This window comes from Eucalyptus grandis, chromosome 1 (genome assembly GCF_016545825.1).
Source record: "Eucalyptus grandis isolate ANBG69807.140 chromosome 1, ASM1654582v1, whole genome shotgun sequence".
Lineage (NCBI taxonomy): Eukaryota > Viridiplantae > Streptophyta > Magnoliopsida > Myrtales > Myrtaceae > Eucalyptus > Eucalyptus grandis.
In genome coordinates, this window is record NC_052612.1 from 7,669,422 (window position 1) to 7,691,378 (window position 21,957).

Consider the following 21,957-nt stretch of genomic DNA (forward strand, 5'->3'; position numbering starts at 1 on the left):
TCTTAGAACTCTCTCATCCCTAAAACTAGCTTAAGGGATGAGATTTTCCCTCATATTTATATATCGACTACTTACCCTTCATATAACTAATGTGGGATAATCTCAACACCAACTATAATTGGATTCAGCTTCAAAGGCTTAGCCCAAAACCAAAAAATTGGGCCTGTGGTGGCTTACTATAGAAATGGGCAGACCATGCCCAAATCCAGTTAGGCTCATGCCCAACTCGACTTGATTCATGTCATAATCAATTTAGAAAATGAATTTCCGCTCGAGATCAATTAAGTTGTAACTCCTTTACTTACATTCATATATGTGGGTGCCCCATATCATTTTGTAGATTTCATGCCTTTTCACAATACTCGAGTGGAGTATCAACCAACTCGAACTCGACATCTTATTATCTTAATCGAGCAGTTCGCGCTCGAGCTGATCTCGAAATCCAACATATCGACAGTGCTCGAGTAGTATGTTGCCCGCCTTTTTCCCTCTCATATTTTATCTTTTTAGTTATTTCAACTCTTTATTCATTTTCCGGAAATAACTGAATTTGCTTTGTGTTTTTTCTAATTTCATTTATAAATTTTTATTTGCCTCCACCTTTTCTTTCGCTGCCGCGACACGTGGCCCCCAAAACCGATTCCCCTAGTCGCCACGCCCCTCGCGTGCTCGTCGCCCAAATAACCGACGCGTGCGCGCGGAGGCGACACGTGTCCCCTCCCCTCTCTTTCTCTCTCTTCCCGCTCTTCTCACTCCTCTCACTCACTTTCGCTTGCCATCGCTCCGTCGCAGCGAAACTGAAAAGGAGAATTCTCTCTCTGATCGACGAAGAAGGAAGAAGGAAGGAAGGAAGAAGAAGAAGAAGGAAGAAGGAGATCAAGGGAGGGGAAGATGACGACGAGCAACATGGAGGCGCGGACGCAGTCGCTGCTGAGCGAGCTCAACTTCGACAAGGGCGGCTTCTTCGACCTCGGCCACCCTCTCCTCAACCGCATCGCCGAGAGCTTCATCAAGGCCGCTGGCGTAATGAATCTCCGTTTTCTGTTGCTGCTGCCGCTAGCGAACGACTAGATTATATGCTTAGGTTGCGATCGCAGCCGCGTTTGCCGGAGCATCGTCGAGTAGATTTCTCGATCGCCTTTCTTTCTTTTATGTTGTTACTAGCGGGATGAGCGGACTCGGACGCGTAGTGAACGGCCGGATGGATGTCTTCTGTTCGCGCTGCATCGCGGCCGGCGTGCGTTAGGTTGAGATCGTATCCGTGTTTGCTTGAGTATCGTTGCGTCGGTGACGCGCGAGGTCTTCGTAGTAGCACCGCGAGTTTTAGATTGCGCGTTCGTTTTCCTGGAAAATGTGGCGAACTTTTTTCCCGTGTGATCGAAGGAGTTGGAGTTTGCGTCTTGTGTCGGCTTTTTTCGTGACGTTCGGAACTTTTCTCGCAGATTGGAGCGATTCAGGCCGTGTCGCGGGAGGCCTACTTCACGGCGGTTGAAGGTATGATGAGTTGATAGTTTCCTTTGGGAAGCGTTGAGCCGGCGGTGTTGTGTGTTGAATTTTGAGGAGAGGAAGAACGGGATGTTGTTTAGGTGTGTTGCGATAGCGTCCATTTCTGGTTGAGATGACAAACTAACGGCCGATGTTGAATTTAACAGGCGCAGGACTGGATTCGAGCAATGGCGTTCCGGAAATTCCAGGTGCAAAGAAGCATCGGTTCCCCGAGCTGAGAGGTATACTACGCTCGAGTGCTGAATTCCTGTCTATTTGCTTATCTCTAATCTGTCAAATGGAGATCGAAGGCTAATTGCTAGGTGGATGATGACTCTCTTTCCATATAATTGTACTTCGATCCTAGATTACTGGTAAGTTTGCCTTACTCTAATCGTCGTTCTTGTGTGCTGTGTAGGAGAAACCAACAGGAATTCCCTGGAGGCCATGGTGAATCTTATAAGCATAATCTAATGTGATTCGCTGTATCATCTCAAATTATTATTGATTAATGTTTCTCGTTTGGTTTGTCTAGGTGAAGAGCACTGGTAAAGAATCCCTGCAATGGGGTAAGCATGTTTCAATTTCTTGATTCTGTGTCTCAGCAATTTTGTAAGTTGAGGATCTAGGGATGGTTGGGAATATAAAATGTTCAGCTCGAGAATTGTTCGTCGACATTCATTGACACGGGCTTGGCTTGAAAATCCTGATCGAGTGAAAATATGTGAACTCAGCAACAATAGTGACGAGATGGTTGTTTGATCTGCTGTCCAGGACTGGCTGCAGGGGTGTACTCGGGTTTGACATATGGGTTGAAGGAGACCCGCGGAGCTCATGATTGGGTAATGAGTCTGACTTTTCATTGATTATTCAACACTTAGCGTGCAGTGCATGATGGCTTGTAAGTGCAAGCGAGCTTTTATATGTTCTTTTCGTAGCGGTTTGCATTTGTGCCACGTGCATCAGATGAGGACCTCGCATCTGTTGTTGAGCTTGGGATGGCATATTGGCTTTACCATTAAAACTTCTGATGTTCAATTGTTAACAAATTGTTTTTCACAACTCCGGTTCTTAACGGTGTATTGTTATAGAACTGTGTTTCTCTGTAGATGCGGCAACTTATCAAATGGTATGTTGCAGAAAAACAGCGCAGTCGCAGGAGCTATCACAGGTGTGGCGCTCGCACTCACGGCGGACGACACTTCCCACGAGCAGATTGTGCAGTGTGCCATCACCGGAGCTGCGATTTCTACCGCTGCAAACCTCCTTTCAGGGATATTTTGACGTGCCCAGAGGCGGGCCTATCTGTTTGGAGCAGAATCTTGGTTTCCCCTTCTGTCTTCTTTAAATAAGCGTGGACCATAGGATCTTTGTAAAGTTTGTTCTGTCCGGGACTGTATACACTTCTAAAGCAGTCTCGATTGCGAACTTGGCAACGTTTGTGTGTTCTCGGCGGAGAGTTTAAGATGGCAAGAGATGGCTAGAGTTAGTTTGAAACATGGCAAGAGACGGCTAGAGCTAGTTTGATGTTTCAGTTCCTGTTGATATTGAAAGCATTATGTTTCACTTCTTCGCTTTCTTGGTTTCACCTTTCTCAGTGTGGCTGATCACGCGGTTCAAGGGAAAAGGAGTGAATCGTGATCTTTACATATGATTAAGTTCTTCAGCAATCCATGCCTTTGTTGTGACTGTTGGTCTGCGCAGATTGGACAGAGTCCGATCGACTTAATGAGGAGATTGTAGAAGTATATGCAGTTATCTGCTTTTGAAGTCTATTACATGATTGGCAAGACGGTGTCTATGAATGCCTCTATTGTCAGATTTTGGTTCAATCTGCTTAGATGGTAGATTTAGCCAACAACCCACATTTCATAACTTTAAAAAGAATACAACTACTTTTGGGTTAGCGGGTGAAAATCACAATTTGTGCACCTTTTTAAGACCCATCTGCGTAAACATGCGGGGGGAAATGAGTCGACAATGGTACAGAAGAAAGAAAAACCTGAAGATGGTGAGAAGGTGAAGACGAGGATGGCGTGGGAATTAGCATGATTGATGTAATAGACTGGCTCGTAAAACTATTCATCAAAGTCTATTAACATACCTAGCTGAGTCGTTATGCTTGGCAAGTTTGGCCGGAACGGGGAGGTGGATTAGTTCAGGCGCATAAATCCAACATCTAGTCGAGGTTACACGATAAATAAAAAATCGAAAAAATATTTTTTCTGAAAATGATTGTTTATATCATTTGAGAAAGAAAAATATTTTTCTCATTCAAGAAAATAATTGAACATAAATTATTATCGACACAAGCTCAGCCCGTAATCTTAGGTTTCCTTTTATTAAATAATAATCATTTTTCCCGTTCACGAGAATATTTAGATATATATATTATTTTTGATAATGAAAATAATTTTCATTAATTGATTATTTTAACGAATGCAAAAAATTATTTTAGAAAAATTGATTATTTTAACGAATGCAAACAATTATTTTAGAAAAATATTTTTTGAAATATTTATTTTTTAACGAAATAAATGGAGCCTCAGTAACTATGGGCCCAGCCCAGTGATAGGACACGAGCCCAGCCCACAGTCTCAGGTTCTCACTTGTCCCAATGCTAATCCTCTTCCTAGCTGTCTGCTCATTTTGTTACACCCCGATAAAAATCTCCATCTCCCTCTCTCCAAAATCCTGTAATTCTCTGCTTCTCTAGGGTTTCAGATCCGCTCCTCAGAGCTCCGTCCTCAGGTACGCCCCGCTTCGGCTTCCCCTCCCGAGTCGCTCCCTTTCATCTCCGTCGAAATCCGGTGGTCGCCGGGGCTGCAGTTTTAGGGTTTTACCTCGTCTCGCCGCGTGGTTCGGAATCGAGGGTTTTGCTCACATTTGATTAGGGTTGCGGCGAATCGAACGCGTCCCTTCTTGTGCAGCAAGATGAAATCGTAGGCCCGGAACGGCAGTAGCGAGTTCGTGTGCATGCGATCGATGGTTCTTGGCCGTTTTTAAGCGCTTCTTGGTTTTTTTTTCTGATTTCGATTGTACTTGTTTGGTCATTGTTGGATTGATTGATCGATCGATCGATCGATCTCGGTGAATGGTTTTTCGTGGGTGAATTGGCTGTGAGCTTGTTTCCTGCTTAAGAATTTCGGGCAATCTTTTTTTTCTCACTGTGGGCTGGAAAAAATTACATTTTGTTGGGCCTGGGTGATTTAAGAGGATTCTGACCTAATGAATTGTGCTTTAGGGGATGTCGAGTAAGGATGAAGAGAAGGGTCAGGATGCGGCCGAGCGAATCAAGGCCGCCGCGATGAGCGCCGCGAAGGGTCTTAGCCGTGCTCAGGCCGAACGAGCTGCCGCGGCCGCCGCGCGTAATGTCAATGCTTATGGGCAAAAAGAGGAAGGGCCCAGTAGATGGCAGGAGAAAAGGGAAGCGAAGAGGCAGATGTATTTGATGAGTACTGAGAAGGCAGTTAAACTAGGGGAGCGGAAAGACTTGAAGGCTTCAGTGTCTACTGTTGGTGGCTCGGGGCAGTGCCAGAAGTGCTATCAGTCGGGGCATTGGACTTATCAATGCACCAATGAGCGCGTCTACATTTCACGGCCGTCGAGGACCCAGCTGCTTAAGAATCCCAAATTGCAGGCGGAAGCACGGTTATCTTATGAACCGGAAAATCCGGATATCAAGGAGGAGAAGACTGAGAAACGCTCTAAGAAAAGTAAAAGGAAATACAAATCTGATTCGGATTCTGCTAGTGACAGTGAGGCTTCTGTTTTTGAGAGTGAGAGTGAGTCAGCATCTGGATCGGATTACTCTTCTAAGGAGAGTAGTTCAGCTGACAGTTCATCATCTGATTCAGAGGAAGAGAGGAGGCGGCGGAGGAAGAAGAAGAAACAGAAGAGCAGGAGGCGTAGGCGGTACAGTTCATCGTCTGAATCATCTGATTCTTCCTCTGCTTCGGAATCGGATTCTGATGATGATAGCAGCCGAAGGAAGAGCAGAAGGCACAGGAAAAGGCGCTGAAGGTGCAGTATGGATTAAGGGAGTTGTGCATGACATGACTGTGGCATGTGATGTGATTGTTTTTAAGCACGCACAAGCTCCATTGGTCCCTCGGCCATGGTTAATCTCATATCTCCTTTGGGGAGGCTCTGAAAGGAGGTTCGGTAGATCCTGCAGACTGGGAGGTTCTAAGATGCATAGGTGTTTCCTTATCTTTTGCTTATAGATCCAGTAGTTGATGGAAATGTTATTCTGGGATTGCATGTTGTGATATCCCGATACATCTTTTCCTGGTATTTTTTTTCATGCTGTAAAATGTCAAGCAGGTATTTGCTTTATCTCAGAAGTACAATCTTTTTCTGGATTTTAGCAGTTTTTACAACGCTTGCCTGGTTTTGATGATTGTTTCAGTTTCAGGTGATATCGTTGACATTGTGTTTGCTGGTGCAGCATATTTGCTGTTAGTTCTACTTAATGACATATGCTAGATGACTTCCGTTTATACCATTAGATCATCTTCTATATAGTGTCATGAACTTTTCTAGATTACTTGATCAGCAGGAGTTTGTCTGATTGATTGTGCAATCTTTCCGTTGACACCAGTCAGTTTCTTCTTCAACCATCCTTTTTGGATCGTCTTATCAAACATTTAGTCCCCTGCTATCTTCTCTCCTCATTGTGTTGACTTCTCTTGAATTGCTTCATTGGATTCCCATGAAGTTCCCGAGTGTGTTTGGACATGTCTGAATACAGAGCATTGATCTTTGAGCATGTGATGATAAAAGTATCGTTTCAGTAGTTTATCAGAAGCAAAAGCATACTACTAGACAGAGGATGAAGTTCCTGAGTGTGTTTGGACATGTATGAATACAGAGCATTGATCTTTGAGCATGTGATGATAAAAGTATCGTTTCAGTAGTTTATCAGAAGCAAAAGCTTACTGCTAGACAGAGGATGGTATATATATGTACTGTGACCATGATATTTTTCAACTTCTGATGTGGTAATTTACCTTTATTGCTGGAACCATGAGAAAGTTCCAGGCATTGCTGTAATCCGCCGTTTAGTATTACTTTTCCTTTGATGAATAGTAGTCTTTTACTACTAGTCTATTGCCAAGGGATGATTGGTTTCACCCTGGAATGTAGAAGGGTCGGTTCTCAAATCGTGGAATCGGTCCCAGGACCCATCAGTCGGGTTTGGTTCCTGGGTGGGTTTAGGAATCGGCGGTGATATCTTTATTTTTTTTTCTTGTTAATCCTTGCAAGGTTGCAAGTGTTGTTGCATGGTGTGAACACTATTTTTTAGCGTTTTGGATCTTTGATCAGTGAAATAACGATGGGAAGACATTAAAGGAGTGATAAAATATGATTAAGTATCATTAACTTGCTAATAAAAAAAAATATCGGTGTGGTCCAGGTGGTTAGGTCCGCATTTGGAATTGGACGGATAATCATTGGTTTCAAATTTTAGGAAACGGCGATCGGGACAGTTCAAAAGCGATCGGGTTGGTCCAGTTTCAATGCTCGCTCCTACTATTGCCTGTTAAAATGGACTCATAATTTGCACAATAGACACAAAATCAGTGGCTGATCAGAGTGTACCCAGACTCTCATTGAAATATAGTGGGTAAGTTTATAATTTTTGACGATACAAAAAAAGTTTGGGAAATTGTTGTTATAGTGGACATAAATTTAATTTTTATTTTGTGGTATTTTACCTAGGATTTAATTTGATGCATATGTATTTGTGTCACGTTTAGTCACACCTAGAGAATGGCATTCATTTGTCATACATATCAAGTGGCATATAGTGATCGTGACTTTTAAAAGAAACAAGCTAAACATAGGATATTCGTGATGATAGACATCCAAATGATTATTAATTTGAATGCAAGTATATAGCATGGAGCGGTGACAACACATAAAAAAAAACAAGTAAAAATGAATGGTTTAAAAACTAATTATTTTAAGATAGATATTTTATTAAAAATTATTGATATATCAATGTTGAGGCCATATTACTCCTGATCTTTCCAATCTAATACATCAAGAAAGCCAACTTTAAGAAAAAGAAAAAAGAAATAGATGGTTGCATTCTTGGGGGGACAAACCTAGGGCCAATTCCCAAGACGCAACCTTTAAGGTTCTATCCTAGCAAATACAGTGAACTTGCCCGGATGTTCTGTTGTCAGTCCTTTTCACTGACAGAGATGACTCCCAAAAAGAACAGACCCCTAGTGGCTTACGTCCGCTTTCCTAGTACCCCTTTTTCATGCTCAAGTTGGAGCTTCCGCGATGTAATGATACAGCTAGGTTTTCGTTTTCTTTGCTGGTATACCTGTCTGCTGTACCTACATTTTCCAGGAGTTCTTCCTTGCTCTATGTAACATCATTCCAATCTCCGACGAGCTATCAACAAGAATGTTTAGCTCAATGCGTTCAAAGAAGCCGCACTGTGCATGGATTTTTTATTTTTTTTTTTGGGGTGTTGGTGCCTTATCCTCGCCAGCCAGCTGTAAAGGGGTTCAAAAGTTCCAAAACAAGGTCAGGTTTCATCAGCAAAAGCAGAATTTTAAGTCCAAAATGGCTCCCAAATACGTATAGATCAGCCGCCTCTCTGAATCCCACGTTCACAATGGAACATTTATTCAGACTCTATTCCGATAGGAGCCTATTTTGTCTTCATTAACTTTTTTTTAAGCACGATATGTACCTAATCTTTTCTCTTCTCAAGAAGAGGTGTCGCCCCCCATATAAACATGAAGGGGGCGATGGCACGGCACATGCTGATGAGAATTAGGGTGTATGACTTGGCTGATCAGCTGAATATCACCGTAATTGTTTGGCTTTCGAATCGAATTCCATGTCTGCAGTTGATGGATCCCACGTTATCGAGCTCGTGCTCGAGGCGGCCGTCATCACAACTCAAATGTCGCCGCAACAGCATTGTTTGTTGCCTTTAAAAATAATCGAGCGCTCTCTAACGCCGTTCCTTTCGAAAATCCACGCGGGTTACTTCAGGATAAGCCTGTCGTTGTGTAGCCAGGCCTTGCTGTGGAGGACCCTGGGCGAGCCGACTGCCGATGCCCACAGTTTTATCCGCCGTGTCTTCCATGTAGTGCCCTCCACTTCGAGATGGTGAGTCCATTTTTGACTCTCATGGAAATATAGTTTTCACCATCAATATGTGAAATTTGAATTTCACACCCTCATTGCAGTTTTACTTCGTGCAAACGCAGAAAATAAAAGAAAGATACTTATGCATTTGGGAAAATACATAAAATATTTTGAAGCCCGCTTTAAGAAATAAACTTAATTATGATAAGAAGTGGAGGATTTTCACAAAAAACATCCTATAGGAAAATTTTTTTCGAATTTTCTGGCGTTTGGTTTTATTGAAAAGAAACTAGTCAAGAAAATTATTTTCTATTAATGGAAAAAATATCTTCAAAAGTGGAGAGAATAATTTTCTCTCATCCTTTTTCACTGCACGTTCTCTTCCATGCACTCATTTTTTATTTTTTATTTTTATTTTTCCTTTTTATTTCCTTTTTAAAGAAACTCAGAATTTTAATTATTTTCTTATTTTCTTTTCTTTCATTTTTATTTCTCCTTTCGTTGGTAGTTGGCCACGGCAACAATCGAGGGATGAGTTCGCGGGCCTTGGTGAGCTCAAGCCTCTTGGGCGAGCTCATCCCTGACTCGTGATTGGTTGTTGGCTATCATTATGGCTGACAACTATCCAAGGAAGAAGAAAAATGAAAAAAAATTCAAATATTTTTGTATTTTTTTATAGAAAAATCAAATTAGATTTTCTATATCAAATGGGGAAAAATATTTTTTAGTTTCTTTTAGGTTTCAGCCAAATATCAAAAAAATATTATCAATTTCCTAGAAAAATGGCCTCTTGGCAAACATTTTCCTGAAACGTCATATCTTCTACGAAACAAATGGCAATTAAGATCTTCTTTTTCAAAAGATTTGGCTCTAATTTGGGAGATGAATATAGATTTGTGTGGAATAAGAAAGTTTTAACTTACCATAGATAAGAAGGGTATAAATTTAAATTTTGGAAAGTGTTAGAGATCGAAGAAATCATGATTTAATGCGGTAGAGATCATTTTACTTTTGGATTACAATACGATTATAATTCACCATTTTCATGAACTTTATGATAAATGTGTTTATTAAGAAAAAAGTTTAATGAAAAGACAGTTTTGACATCGAACTATGAGTTTAAATTTCAATGAAAAATCTGGGATGAGATAATAATTTATAAATAAATCGAACATCTAACACTTCACACCATGATCCCTTAAATCTCTGCCATTATTCAAACTTAAAAGGTTTTAATATTATTTCGTGAGTTGAATCTAGAAAGATTGAATTCATCATCTCTCAAATTGGACCAATCTTTGATAAAATACTTTCCCAAATATTTAATTCATCAATGTTACCCAAGAAATGCATGTACTCTTTTGCTAATTATTATTGGAGAAGGAAAACCGTGATTTATGTGTGATTTCAGGAAAGGAATATATATTGTTTCTAGGGTTAGCAATACCTATTTTTCGCATTTAGATTTTAGAATCCATGAGAGACAAATGGAAGTTATACATAATCCTTTTTTGAATTACTATTTTATCTTTTAATTAACAATGCAATTAAGATTTACTAGTTCTATCAACAGGCGTGATCTCTAATTTGAATTTCGGGTATAAATTTGAAGGCTGGTGAACATAAGTTGATTGCCCTCTCGTCCTCTTCTCAGAAGCTCCCCATCAGGATTGAAGGACAATCAGAATATTCAATGGAGGTACGTTTCATAAATACTTGAATTTTAGCGAAAAATTTATGTTTTTGTATCCAACCCAATCTTTGTTTACCGTCTGTTCATATGACTCCGTTCGTGTTGGTTGCGATCGTTCAAATTTCATGTTTGCATGTCTGAAATTTTTCGACATTGTCGCGTTGCGTCGCGCCTAGATCATCGATGACCCCACTGCTTAAAAACCTGGAATAGGATATCGAAACATGATATTGTTGTGAACTCGGCAATCCCGGTGTCGTCGACGGCGAGGAAGAGATGGCCGAAGGGCGGGAAGATAAGACAGCCGGGTGCCGCAGGGGGAGCAAAAGGAAGCAGCAATCCGAATCCAGCACCGATTCTTACAGCACCGACGACTCGGGATCGGGCGAACCGTCTTCCCCGAAGAGTAGCTCGAGCAAGAGGTGCAGGCGGGACCGCTCGTCCTGCGCACCGCCAGTTTCCGATTCAGCTTCGGAGGACAGTACCTCAACCGACGTCTCCTCGTCGGACTCGGGGGAAGAGACCTCGCGACAGATTCCTGTTCAGCACAGCTGGACGTGGTCGGAGTCGTCCGGTCCTCATGCAGCCTCGGAACCATTTTCCACGGAGGACAGCTCGACCGACACATCCTCGTCTGATTCAGGGGAAGAGACAATGCAGCATAGATTCGTTCAGTACAAGTCACCGTCCTCCGTCTCAATGATCAGATCGGTTTTGGACACGAGTAGTTCGGGTTCGAGCTCAAGCGACAGTTCCTCGTCCGATCCAGCCGGAGGGATGCAGCGCCGGTGCAGGCCGTTGTATGTTTTCGATTCGGATTCCGATTCGGATTCGGATTCGATTCCGATTCTGATTCTGATTTCGAATAGCATTTGAAGGAAGAGGAAGAAGCAGCAGCAGTTAGGGAGTTACAGATTCATGCTATGTGATGGTGGTGTTTTTTCGACATCTTTTTTTTATCTAATAATCACGATAGGACATAGAGAATCGGTTTCATTTACTTAAAATGATTGGTTGATGAGATTTTCTTTTTGTCAGCTCGAGATAATAGTTCATGTCATGAAATTTGCTTTCTTCTGTCCACTTTTATAATCGATAAAAGAAAAATATCCTTTTAATTATTCATGAACGGTGCCTTAATTACGAAGCAGTCCATGTGGAACCGAATACGGTAAGTGATTTTAGCATATATGGAGAATCTCTCCATTAGCATTAGCCTCTCTTATTTTCTTTCGAAGCCAGCGCATCAACTAATCTTTCATTTTGGAGAAATGATATGTCATAATCTTAAACTAATAATAGTCTATTCTCGATTAAAAAAACAAAATAATAAATAATTATAATTATGGATCAATTTCTTCAAAAATTTATAGTTTCCAACAAACTGTTAGTTTTATAATAATCCAAAGATGGTTATGCTAGCAAGGCCCATCCAATATTGATTGTGTTTGAGAACCACTTTTTGTCAGTGATCTTTAGGGGGCTAAAGGCCTTTGGGCCAAATATTGGGGTGTTTGGCAAATTTTTTTCAAATCCCTTTACAAAATGTCAGCCTTCACAAGGTTGAAAGCCAAGGCAGGTTCTTGCCTTGGGCTTTCAAGCATGTCGAGAATGCTGAGGGGCTAAAAAAAAAAAAAATTTCTCTCAAATTATGGCGAATGTCACCCCAGACGACTATCGTCGAATCGAGGTTGCCGGAGGTTGTACGACGCATCCTCGTTGGTTTTTCATTTTTCCGATTTTACCCTCACTATTCATCGTCTTCTTCTTCTTCTTTGCGAGCGGTCGTCTGGGCAACGTTCGCCGACGACCGTACCATCGGGGTTGCCGGAGGTCGTAGCGACCGTTGCCCGGATGACCGTACCATTGGGGTTGCCGGAGGTCGTGGCGGCAGCCCTCCCCACTCGTCTCTAGGGGCTGCCTGAGTTAGATGTCGGCCATCGGTGATCAGCCCGGCAACAAATTCCGATTGCTGGTGGCCGTTGCCCTTGCCAGCCAATTTTCTTTAATTTTCTTTTGATAATTTTTTTTATCATAAAATTCATTTGTAAATATACTATTTCCAAACATTATTTTGCTCAAAAGTACTTCACAATGGACTTTCAAATTACAATTTACCAAACACAATTTATATTCTGAAAAACATCTTCAACCTAAAGTCTTTGCATTTTTCCAATGGCTTTCCCCAAAGTCTAACCAAATGCACCCACCATGGAATAACATGTAGCCAAGCAACTTGAAAGATTGGCACTAGGGATTTTAGTGGATTTTCAAAAGGCAAGATTCATAGATTTCACCGTTTTCTCAAATTTGGTTTTCCAACTTCCTTTAAAAGAAAATTCCCATGTTATATCCATGTTAGATTTATTTATATTAAATTTTCATGTTAGATTCATGTTATAAGCCGATCATCCAAATTGCTTAACACGTTTAGCAATTTATTTGGGAAAATCGTCAAATAAATCTTAAATATATTATATTTTGGCCAATTTAGTTTTAAACCTTTTAATTATACTATTTTCATCCAATTGTAGCCGGAAATCGCTAACATGAATACTAGCCTTCATACGTGGCACGTTGGCACTAACATGTACAATTTTATAATTTTTTGGATTTGAATTTTTTTATTACTCTTTATTTTTTCTTTTCTTTTTTACTTTTTCTCTTCGAAGCCTAGCATGGGCTGGCCAACCTTTGACAATCACAAGCAAGGGCTCGTCGACCTTGTGGGCCATTGGGCGAGGGCCATGGCTGTGACTTCACCCAATTGCTAATGAGGGTAATGTTGGAGTTTCATGAATCGTGTATAGGTAAAATAAACAAAAAGAACACATCGGAAACAAAAATATATTTTATGCATGATTCTCCGAAGGCGTTGTTCGTGTGTTTTAATAAAAAATATGAATATAAAAGGGAGTTAAACGAATTACCTCTTAAAGCGTGCTTTAAAATGAATCAATTAAGATGTTATTTAGTTCGAGTCCCACAAACGTCGGATTCAGACACACCAACAATGAACGCCGAATGGAAGAGAGAACTTTCGGATAATCACCACTTTGATTATGCTAGCAATCTCGTGAAGCAATTCTTTGTATCCTTTATGTATATTAGTCACGGCCCGGATGAGAGAAAAATCCTTTTCTTTTTACGTCTCAAAGACAACAAAAACTCTCAAAAACCACATGAACACACACGGTTTTTCTCTCTATCTTCATCAACCCGCTCTTGTCTCTAAAATACAAAACACACGCCCACCATAACCCTCTCTACGTTGCAACCTTTTGCAGCCTTTCTTTTAAAATTTATACACAAATCAGCAATGGTTGCCAATCGTGGGATCAGCAACCATTGCTGATCCTCATTTTTCATGCACGATCGAGCACGATCGTGCATGAACGGAACGGTCAGTAACCGTTGACCGTTCATGCACAATTTCATGCGTGATGGTTAGCAATTCGTGCATGTGCACGATTTGTGTGAAATGGTTAGCAAGAATTGCTAACCATTTCCACTTTAAATAAATAAATAAATACATAATTAATTAATTAAACCCCTTAAAAATAAAAAGAACATAATTTTCATATGTACATTTGGAATACGTTAACATGTATCCACTTTGGGCATGCGTATGCATCATATACAAATAGGCTCGTGATTTTAATACAAATTAAATTAAATCTCATTTAATTTAATTTCAAATCGACATAATTCGATTGCAATAATTGCAAACATATTTACAACGATATTTCTCTCTTCTTCCACGTTATCCTAATTGTTTATGGTGTGTGACATCCCTAGGTTCAACACTAAACTGTTTATGGTGTGTGACATCCCTAGGTTTATCATTAAGCTGGTAGTAAGACTTGTACTAACACATTAGTACTCCCAAAAGAATTAATTATCCCGATTAATATTTTAGGTCTTACAAGCCATGATTGACATCTAGTAATATGTCATGGCTACCCAAATAGTGTGAATATTTTAAGAACATAATGAACCTGTTAGCTTCGATTACAGTGTAATTCAATCCCTTTGTCTTACTATGTCCCGATCAAATAAAGACCATGGAATATTTGTCAAGTCACTAATTCGATCATATGTACAAATCTAATTGACATGCATTTTATTTGAGACATAAACAATTTATTCTCAGTTACAATCCCAGTCGAGGATTTCAATGTAGTGTCATAATTAGATCGCATAGGACATCATTATTATACCTTGCATGTAACAAGGAGACAGATTCCATATTGCGCACAAAAAAAAAAAAAAAAGGAGACAGATTCCATATTGCGCACACGTGCAACTTCGTATATGAACGAACTATGACCATCAGGTATAAAGACGGATCTATGACCTGGCATTATGTGCACTCGTGAACCATAGTTTTTCAATACACAAGTTAACACTATGCCTTAGGTCTAAGGATTATTTACATAAGACCAAAGCATGAACAATTAGACGTTGACCACGCTAAAAGCTTCTATGTCGCTAATCGTTCCATATGTGTCATGTTTGGTGAACTTGTCTAATACAAACAACTGTTCTAGCTCAAGCATCATAATACGCAATGACATGTGACTCATCATTCCCTTAAGTATCAAATACTTAATGGTGAAGTTAAGAACACACCGGTTTCAACAGGATTATTAATATCCACTCAATAATCCATCGATCGGGAACAATTTAAAGATTTAGTCTAACTATGAACCCGTCACATATATTCTTGACGTCTCAAGAATAGGTCTAGTTGCAACTGATCTTATGGAATCATTCATAAATATAAAATAATTGGACAAATGAATGAATACGTCATTGCCATTAATTAAATAATAATAATGAAAGTACAACTGAAATCCATAATATATAACCATTACATAATAGCTTTAGGGCATACATCCAACAGGTAACTAGCCCTTGTCTGTGGTCAGTGAGGGTTGTTGACTGACGTTGCTAGCCAATCTTTGTCGGTCACAGGTAAGGGCTAGAGACTTAATAGAAAAAAGAGAGGAAAATATAGAAAGAAAAAGGAAAAGGAAAAAGTAAAAAGATTTTTAATTTAAATTTATAAAAATTTATCTACGTCAATGCTAATCATTCTATACGGCACTCAATTGACAAAACATGAATATGCTTATGAAATTGGTATGATTGAAAGATTTAAGATTGAATTAATAAAAAATACAATATATTTATAATTTTTGGATAATTTTCCTCAATTTATTTTATGGGATATTAGACATGTGAGCTATTTATTTTATGGGATATTGGACGGAAGCTGAGCATTCTCACTTGTGTAAGTTCTAGATTTTTTGTTATTTTTGGTATCACACCAATTTAAATTTACTTTCTCGACTTCTAAGCTCATCTTTTTTTTTTATTTTTTATTTTAATTATATAGGGGGAGATTCGATTATCCCGTTTGAGATGCCCTTTTCAATCTTCGACTTGTCTAAACGTCAACATCCAATGCTGTCGTGTCGCCACCGTTCCATCCGCCACCCCGGATCGCAGTAATGAATATGGAGCCAAGCGAATTCATACACAAACACCACCACGTGTTTTGACTCTTCTTCAAAGCGATCCGCAGCCCCACTTTCCTCCCACTTTCCATTGCAGAGACTTCGTATCATCACCCAACATGCGGAAAAAAAAAGGTGTCGAGCCGTGCCATCGCCATCGCCGGGTTGGTCACGTCATTTTTCGAATTCGTCGGATCATCTTTTTTGTAAATATGACAACTCAATCCGATGAGGATCGGAGTGATCGCAGGAATCAGAAAGGGCTTAACTAAGATGTGGTTCCGACTTTAGGATGGCATGGGACAAGAATAAACCTAATCGCATATTACTTGGGTCTAGTGAGGTGAAGTGTTTACTTATCTTGATTTGTAACGAACCATTTTCTAAATGAACCTCGGAAGAATAAAATCGTGGACAATATCGTCACAGTCGGGACCTAAATAGGTGAGATTGGGTCGAAAAAGGGGACGGTAGATGGAGGTGACAAGGTAGACCAGTGAATCCTAGAACGTAACGTGCATGAGGGAACCCTCCTAGGCGGCTCTAGGAGTTTGGCGTGTCTCCACCGTCCTGGAAAGAGGGCGATTGTTTAACGACGTCTACTCGCTCGCGATATCAGTTTCTGCATAATCAAATTCGATCCCACCAGTCCGCATCTAGATAACTCGAGAGCGACGTGCGTGAATCAATTGGTTTGGAAAGTGTAAAAAAGATGGGGGGAAGAAGATAAGCATGGCTTGAACCAGTCAAAGCTGTGGAATTTTTCGACTTCCTTGCTAAGAACAAACATCTCAGACGATTAGGCCACTACAGTCATTTGGCTCCTTTATAAATAAAGAGTTTCAGGAGTTCTAGTTCAGACCATAATCCATCATCCTCCGTTTCTTCTTTGCCTTTCTTCCTATCTCTTCACATGGCTAAAATCATCTCCATGGCGAGCGGTTGCTCGTCGGCTCCTGCCGTTTGTCTTCTGGGACTTCTGATAGCCAGTTTCTGCACGGCAGGTATGGTGATGATGCTTTCATATTCGATGTCGATTTGGATGAATACCGACATATTTCCTCTAACAAAAGCTTCGTACGATTTCTTTGTCCTGAAGTAGCGAGTTTTCATGTGTTTTCGAAGATCTTACTGAATGCTTGCATCCATTTTAGAACATGCTTTACACACGCGAATTCTCGGTATCACTCAATTTTATCAACACATCTGATTCTAATGCCCGACAAGCCGCCTTCGATTCACTGAGCTGAACTCTAAAAGTCTCCTATGTTCTTCAGTAAGCATCGGATCACTTCGATTTCGAGAAATGAAGTGCTTAGATGTTGAACAAAGTGACACTTGCTAAAGGCATTTCCAATGAATCATAAGTCCAAGATGCCGATATGAATACCTGATCGCGCATCGAAAACTTTCCGATCTTCTCTTTGGCAGCTAACGCTTTGGATTTTGCAAACAGGTGTGCAATCCATAGGAGTTTGCTATGGGATGCTCGGGAACAACCTGCCGTCTGCGTCGGAAGTCGTCGCCCTCTACAAGTCCCGCGGCATCACGCAGATGAGACTCTACGACCCTAGCCAACCAGCTCTACAAGCCCTGAGAGGCTCGAACATCGAGCTCATCCTCGGCGTCCCCAACTCGGAGCTCCAGGCCCTTGCTTCCAACCCCGCCAACGCGAACTCGTGGGTGCAGAGGAACGTGAAGAACTACTCGCCTGGTGTCAGGTTCCGCTACATCGCCGTCGGAAACGAGGTGAGCCCTGTCAACGGAGGCACTGCACAATTCGCCAGGTTCGTCCTCCCTGCGATGAGAAACATACAGGCCGCGCTCAGATCGTCCGGCCTGCAGAACCAGATCAAGGTCTCGACCGCCATCGACATGACCCTGATCGGGAACTCCTACCCTCCATCCCAAGGTGCATTCCGCGGGGACGTGAGGTCCTACCTGGACCCGATCATCAGTTTCCTGGTGAGCAACAACTCTCCATTGCTAGCCAACATCTACACCTACTTCAGCTACGTCGGTAACCCGAAGGACATCAGCCTGCCCTACGCCCTATTCACCTCGCCGTCAGTCGTCGTCCGAGACGGAGCCCATGAGTACCGGAACCTGTTCGACGCGATGCTGGACGCCCTCTACTCCGCACTCGAGAGGGCTGGCGGGGCTGCCCTCCGGGTGGTGGTCTCGGAGAGCGGCTGGCCATCCGCGGGCGCGTTCGCTGCGACGGTCGACAACGCGAGGACATACAACGGGAATCTGATCAAGCACGTGAAGGGCGGCACGCCGAAGAGGCCGAACGGGGCGATCGAGACCTACATATTCGCCTTGTTCGACGAGAACCAGAAGCAGCCGGAGCTGGAGAAGCACTTCGGGCTCTTCTTCCCCAACAAGCAGCCCAAGTACCCGCTCAGCTTTGCGCAGGGAAGGATTTGGGATGTCTATGACAATGTCACAGGTCCCCTCAAAAGTGACATGTGAGTAGTAGGTATGGAGCTTTTGCATCTCCCAGAAGATCTGAAATAAAGAGGATCCCTCTGGTTTGCGTTGTAATCTTCAAGAGCTGTGAAATTTGTTCCTCATGCTTGGTGAAATAAAAGTATATGTTGCTTTTTAAAAGTTTGACATTTAATTGACCAAACAAAAAAGGAGCAAATGCCACAAACCATCAATTATATTCAAATGTCCAAAATATTTTTTCATACCATCAAATTTTTTTTTTTTTTTTGTTGCTTTAAATTCCAAACTTGTACATATCTCACGTATATACCTGCTATTTTAATTTCATCTTCAATATATATATATCACAAATTTTTTTTATAACAAAATAAGTTTGAGGTATTTATGGGGTTTTAACTTTTAATGACAGAAAATAATTTAGGATTTTTACTTCATAATTTTTTTTTTGTAGTATTAACAAAAAAAAGAAGTTGAGAAATTATGTAACATATATATCCTCTGTTTTAATTTCATCTTAAATATATTTATCACATTGATATAATTTTGAAATTTTTTAATGATAAAAAGGATATAGATTATTTATGTAACAATAGACAAATTTAGGGTTTTTAATGGCCAAAAAAATTCGCTTTTTGTGGCTGCTGGGATTCGAGCCCAGGTCTCCACGGCCACAACGTGGAATTCTTACCACTAAACTACAGCCACATTTGATGACTAGTTCCCACAAAATTATATAAAAGACTACCTCAAACTTCAAAGCCCCGAAGCCATATTGGCTTCTGCTTCTTAACTTCGTAGATCTAAAAGAGAAATTAACATGATGCATTGAACGCACAGGACACTAAGACAAAACTCCCACCACACCGAACGTGATCACACGACAGTCCACAAACATGTACAAGATCGATCAACATCCAGGGCCATGCCCTTCTGAAAGCTGTGGAAGAGCTACATATATTATTTGGTTTCATCCCTGGCTCATGTTCCAAAACTCCACTTCGTGCTCGAGCACGCGGAGCAGCGTGGCCTCGGCCTTCTTGAGCTCCTCGCTGGTGGCCCTCAGCAACCGGCGGTCCACGATCTTCTGCAGCGACCGGCAGTACTGGCCGAAGCCCTCGTTCCCCCATCTCTGGCACGTCTCGGCTAGCTCCGGGGGAGTCCTGGAGCCCTCCTCGAGGCAGTGAGCAAAGCTCTGTTGGTAGACCAGCTCGATAGCCCAGAGCGCGGTTATCGCCACCGTGTACTCGACATTTGGTCCCATCAGACTCTCCAAAAACCTGTTGCAGCGACATGTGAAAATCACGCTGTAGATCTCGCGACCTCTTAATTTTGAAGCCGTAAGAGTGTTTTTGCGCAATGACTCACCTGCAGTAGTCTTCGTTCACCTTTTGAGGGGCAATGGAAGATAGTACAACACCCCACTTGGAGGCTTCTTTCTTGAACCATTTGATCTCGTCGTTCAGAGCCGCCAAGCCGCTTAGAAAGACTTCCATGTCGGAGTTATTGTCAGACTCGTGGCAAGCCTTCAGCAGCACGCTTGATACGAAAGGAACAAAAGCTCTAACAAACAAGTAATCCTGTCCCTGCAATTTTGTTTTTCAACCCAGCTCAGAAATTTAGTAAGTTTTTCAAGAAAACAAGTAAATGTCAAGGAAACACAGCAACTGTGCTCGAGATCTGCAACTTCATCAAGTTGGTATTCGTTTTGCTCCGTGAATCAGCAGAACTTCACAAGAAAATGAACTCTAACAAGCAATTCTTGATCTAAAGTCTCGCGTTAGAACAAGTGCAGATTGTGGTGCATTTGACTTCCCTCAAGATTCTCAAGTCTCACGTTACAAATTCTCACAGACAGTCCCATTATTGTCCGGTTTTAAGCAACGAAAAGCTACTATATAACAGCGAAGTACCGACAGATCAGGATGAAAATTAAAATGTAAGATCCTTTCATGTTCTTTCTTGAAAATCAAACATTTCACTTAATTTGATTATGTAACTGTTTGTTCCAAAAGCAAAGCCTCAAACAGGCTCGGCTACAGAGCCGCATGTCCATCCCGACGTCAAAATCGACACCAAATTGACAATCGGGTCAGGCCGCCTAGCTCTTGGTCATAATTCATGCAGAAACGAGTCTCCACCGTTTCCTCATAGCTTGTGAAAACAACCAAGAAACATACATCAGCCTCCGAAACACAAGAAATCAGAACATCTCGCAATTCCTCTGCTATTTAACAGAGCACATACAATCCTAACCCGAAGTCTAACAGAAAGAACCATCAGCACATCTAATCCGCGTCATCTAGTATCCATGGTAAGCGCGATTTTCACATAATCAACGAAAATTCTGCACAAACCATTCACGTCTCAAGAACGCCAAAAGCTCACATCTTTCGCCTCAACAGACATTCATCAGCAGATTATCAAGACAACCCAGAAGCTCAAAGTCAGAACATCACCAACGCGTGACTGAATGGATGGATGGGATGGTTTAGAATGGGCGTTTCGAGACGAAACAGCGGACGAGGCGATTTCTGCAGAGACGAGGTGAACGAAGAAGCACGAACGCGACCGTACCAGCCACCGTTTGAAGGAGTTGAGGTCGATGGACCCATCTCGGATGCTGAGGATGAAAGGGTGCCTGGTGGCCGCCGTGTACACCAGGCGGTGCTTCTTCAGCCACAACGCCGTCGTCCCCTCCACCTCCGCCAGTTGCTCCAGCCCCGCCTCCATGACTTCCCAGCCACTCTCTCAGCTTCTCCTTTGACTTGCCCGTCTGAAAAAAGTTGGATTTTTGTTGGCTTTTTCGGGACGGGACCGCTTGGTGCTCGGGCAGTAGGGACTTGCTGGCACGTACGTGGCGATCTGCGCTGTTTTATCCTTTCCTTCATTTTAGCAGTACTTGCATTATCTGTGCCCATGAGCACGGTTGCTTCCCAGCCGATCGATCGGGCGAACACGATCGCGACTCGGGCCAATTGGGTGCATATCACTCAATTGCGGCCGTTAAATGGTATATAAAGTTTGACTGAAATGATTTTGGCTCTTGTGGTAACTATTCGATTCTCAAGAATAATTTTTACTTAGAAATGATTTATTTATTTATTTTATTTACTGAAATAATTTCTGAATCTTTCAAATGTTTGGTAACTATCAAATTTCTATTTTTCTTATTTTTTTTTTTAAATTTTTAAAACTTTTTTATTATTATTTTATTTTATTTTTACCTTTTTCTCTTCTTCTTCCTCCTTCTTTGTAGTCCGTCACTAAAGCATCACTCAGCCAGGGCGAGAATTTGGTGAGCTTGCTGGAGACTTGCTTGGCTATTGTGAGGCTCGACTTTGTCTAGCCAAGGGGAGGCTAAGCCTCGGCTTGGGCCAATGAGCCTTGCCATGGGATAAACATTTTTATTCTCAAGATAAAAATGCCTTTGGTAGGAAAATTTAATTTTTTTCCCTATTTTAATGCTTTTGTTTTATATTTTATATTTTCTTTTCTTTTTCCTCCTTTGTGGCTAGATGCTAAAGTCTCACTAAGCTAGGACGAGATCCGGTGAGCTCGTCGGAGGCTCGCCTAGCCACCATGAGACCAAGCCTCACCATGGCTGGGGGAGGCTCGAGCCGATAAGCCTCGCCATGGCTAGGCGTCGCCAGGGGCTAGCGATGTTGGCCTTCATTTGGCTAGTCA

At 41.6% G+C, this 21,957-nt stretch overlaps 5 protein-coding genes and 1 non-coding gene across 6 annotated transcripts; 4 read left to right on the forward strand and 2 right to left on the reverse strand.

Moving 5' to 3' along the window:
- Window positions 1–771: 771 nt before the first annotated feature.
- Window positions 772–3,055, forward strand: LOC104450401 (outer envelope pore protein 16-2, chloroplastic). The gene is made up of 7 exons (XM_010064974.3): window positions 772–1,023; window positions 1,443–1,494; window positions 1,653–1,727; window positions 1,904–1,935; window positions 2,021–2,054; window positions 2,260–2,327; window positions 2,626–3,055. The coding sequence occupies exons 1-7, from the start codon at window positions 892–894 to the stop codon at window positions 2,767–2,769; spliced, it is 537 nt and encodes a 178-aa protein (XP_010063276.1). The 5' UTR covers window positions 772–891; the 3' UTR covers window positions 2,770–3,055.
- Window positions 3,056–4,127: 1,072 nt separating this feature from the next.
- On the forward strand, window positions 4,128–5,867 carry LOC104450483 (zinc finger CCHC domain-containing protein 10). The gene is made up of 2 exons (XM_039301633.1): window positions 4,128–4,236; window positions 4,730–5,867. The coding sequence occupies exon 2, from the start codon at window positions 4,733–4,735 to the stop codon at window positions 5,504–5,506; it is 774 nt and encodes a 257-aa protein (XP_039157567.1). The 5' UTR covers window positions 4,128–4,236; window positions 4,730–4,732; the 3' UTR covers window positions 5,507–5,867.
- Window positions 5,868–10,573: 4,706 nt separating this feature from the next.
- On the forward strand, window positions 10,574–11,173 carry LOC104452144 (suppressor protein SRP40-like). Its single transcript, XM_010066661.2, has one exon. The coding sequence runs from the start codon at window positions 10,574–10,576 to the stop codon at window positions 11,171–11,173; it is 600 nt and encodes a 199-aa protein (XP_010064963.2).
- Window positions 11,174–16,664: 5,491 nt separating this feature from the next.
- Window positions 16,665–18,426, forward strand: LOC104450568 (lichenase). Its single transcript, XM_010065211.3, has 2 exons — window positions 16,665–16,823; window positions 17,276–18,426. Exons 1-2 carry the CDS (start codon window positions 16,733–16,735, stop codon window positions 18,292–18,294), a joined length of 1,110 nt encoding a protein of 369 aa, XP_010063513.2. The 5' UTR covers window positions 16,665–16,732; the 3' UTR covers window positions 18,295–18,426.
- A 480-nt stretch (window positions 18,427–18,906) lies between these two features.
- Window positions 18,907–18,978, reverse strand: TRNAH-GUG. The gene has a single exon. It is a non-coding gene; the product is annotated as a tRNA-His (tRNA).
- A 47-nt stretch (window positions 18,979–19,025) lies between these two features.
- Window positions 19,026–21,059, reverse strand: LOC104450642 (probable bifunctional TENA-E protein). Its single transcript, XM_010065333.3, has 3 exons — window positions 20,848–21,059; window positions 19,639–19,856; window positions 19,026–19,550 (listed from the first exon to the last, which is right to left on the reverse strand). The coding sequence occupies exons 1-3, from the start codon at window positions 21,001–21,003 to the stop codon at window positions 19,241–19,243; spliced, it is 684 nt and encodes a 227-aa protein (XP_010063635.2). The 5' UTR covers window positions 21,004–21,059; the 3' UTR covers window positions 19,026–19,240.
- Between the last annotated feature and the right edge of the window lie 898 nt (window positions 21,060–21,957).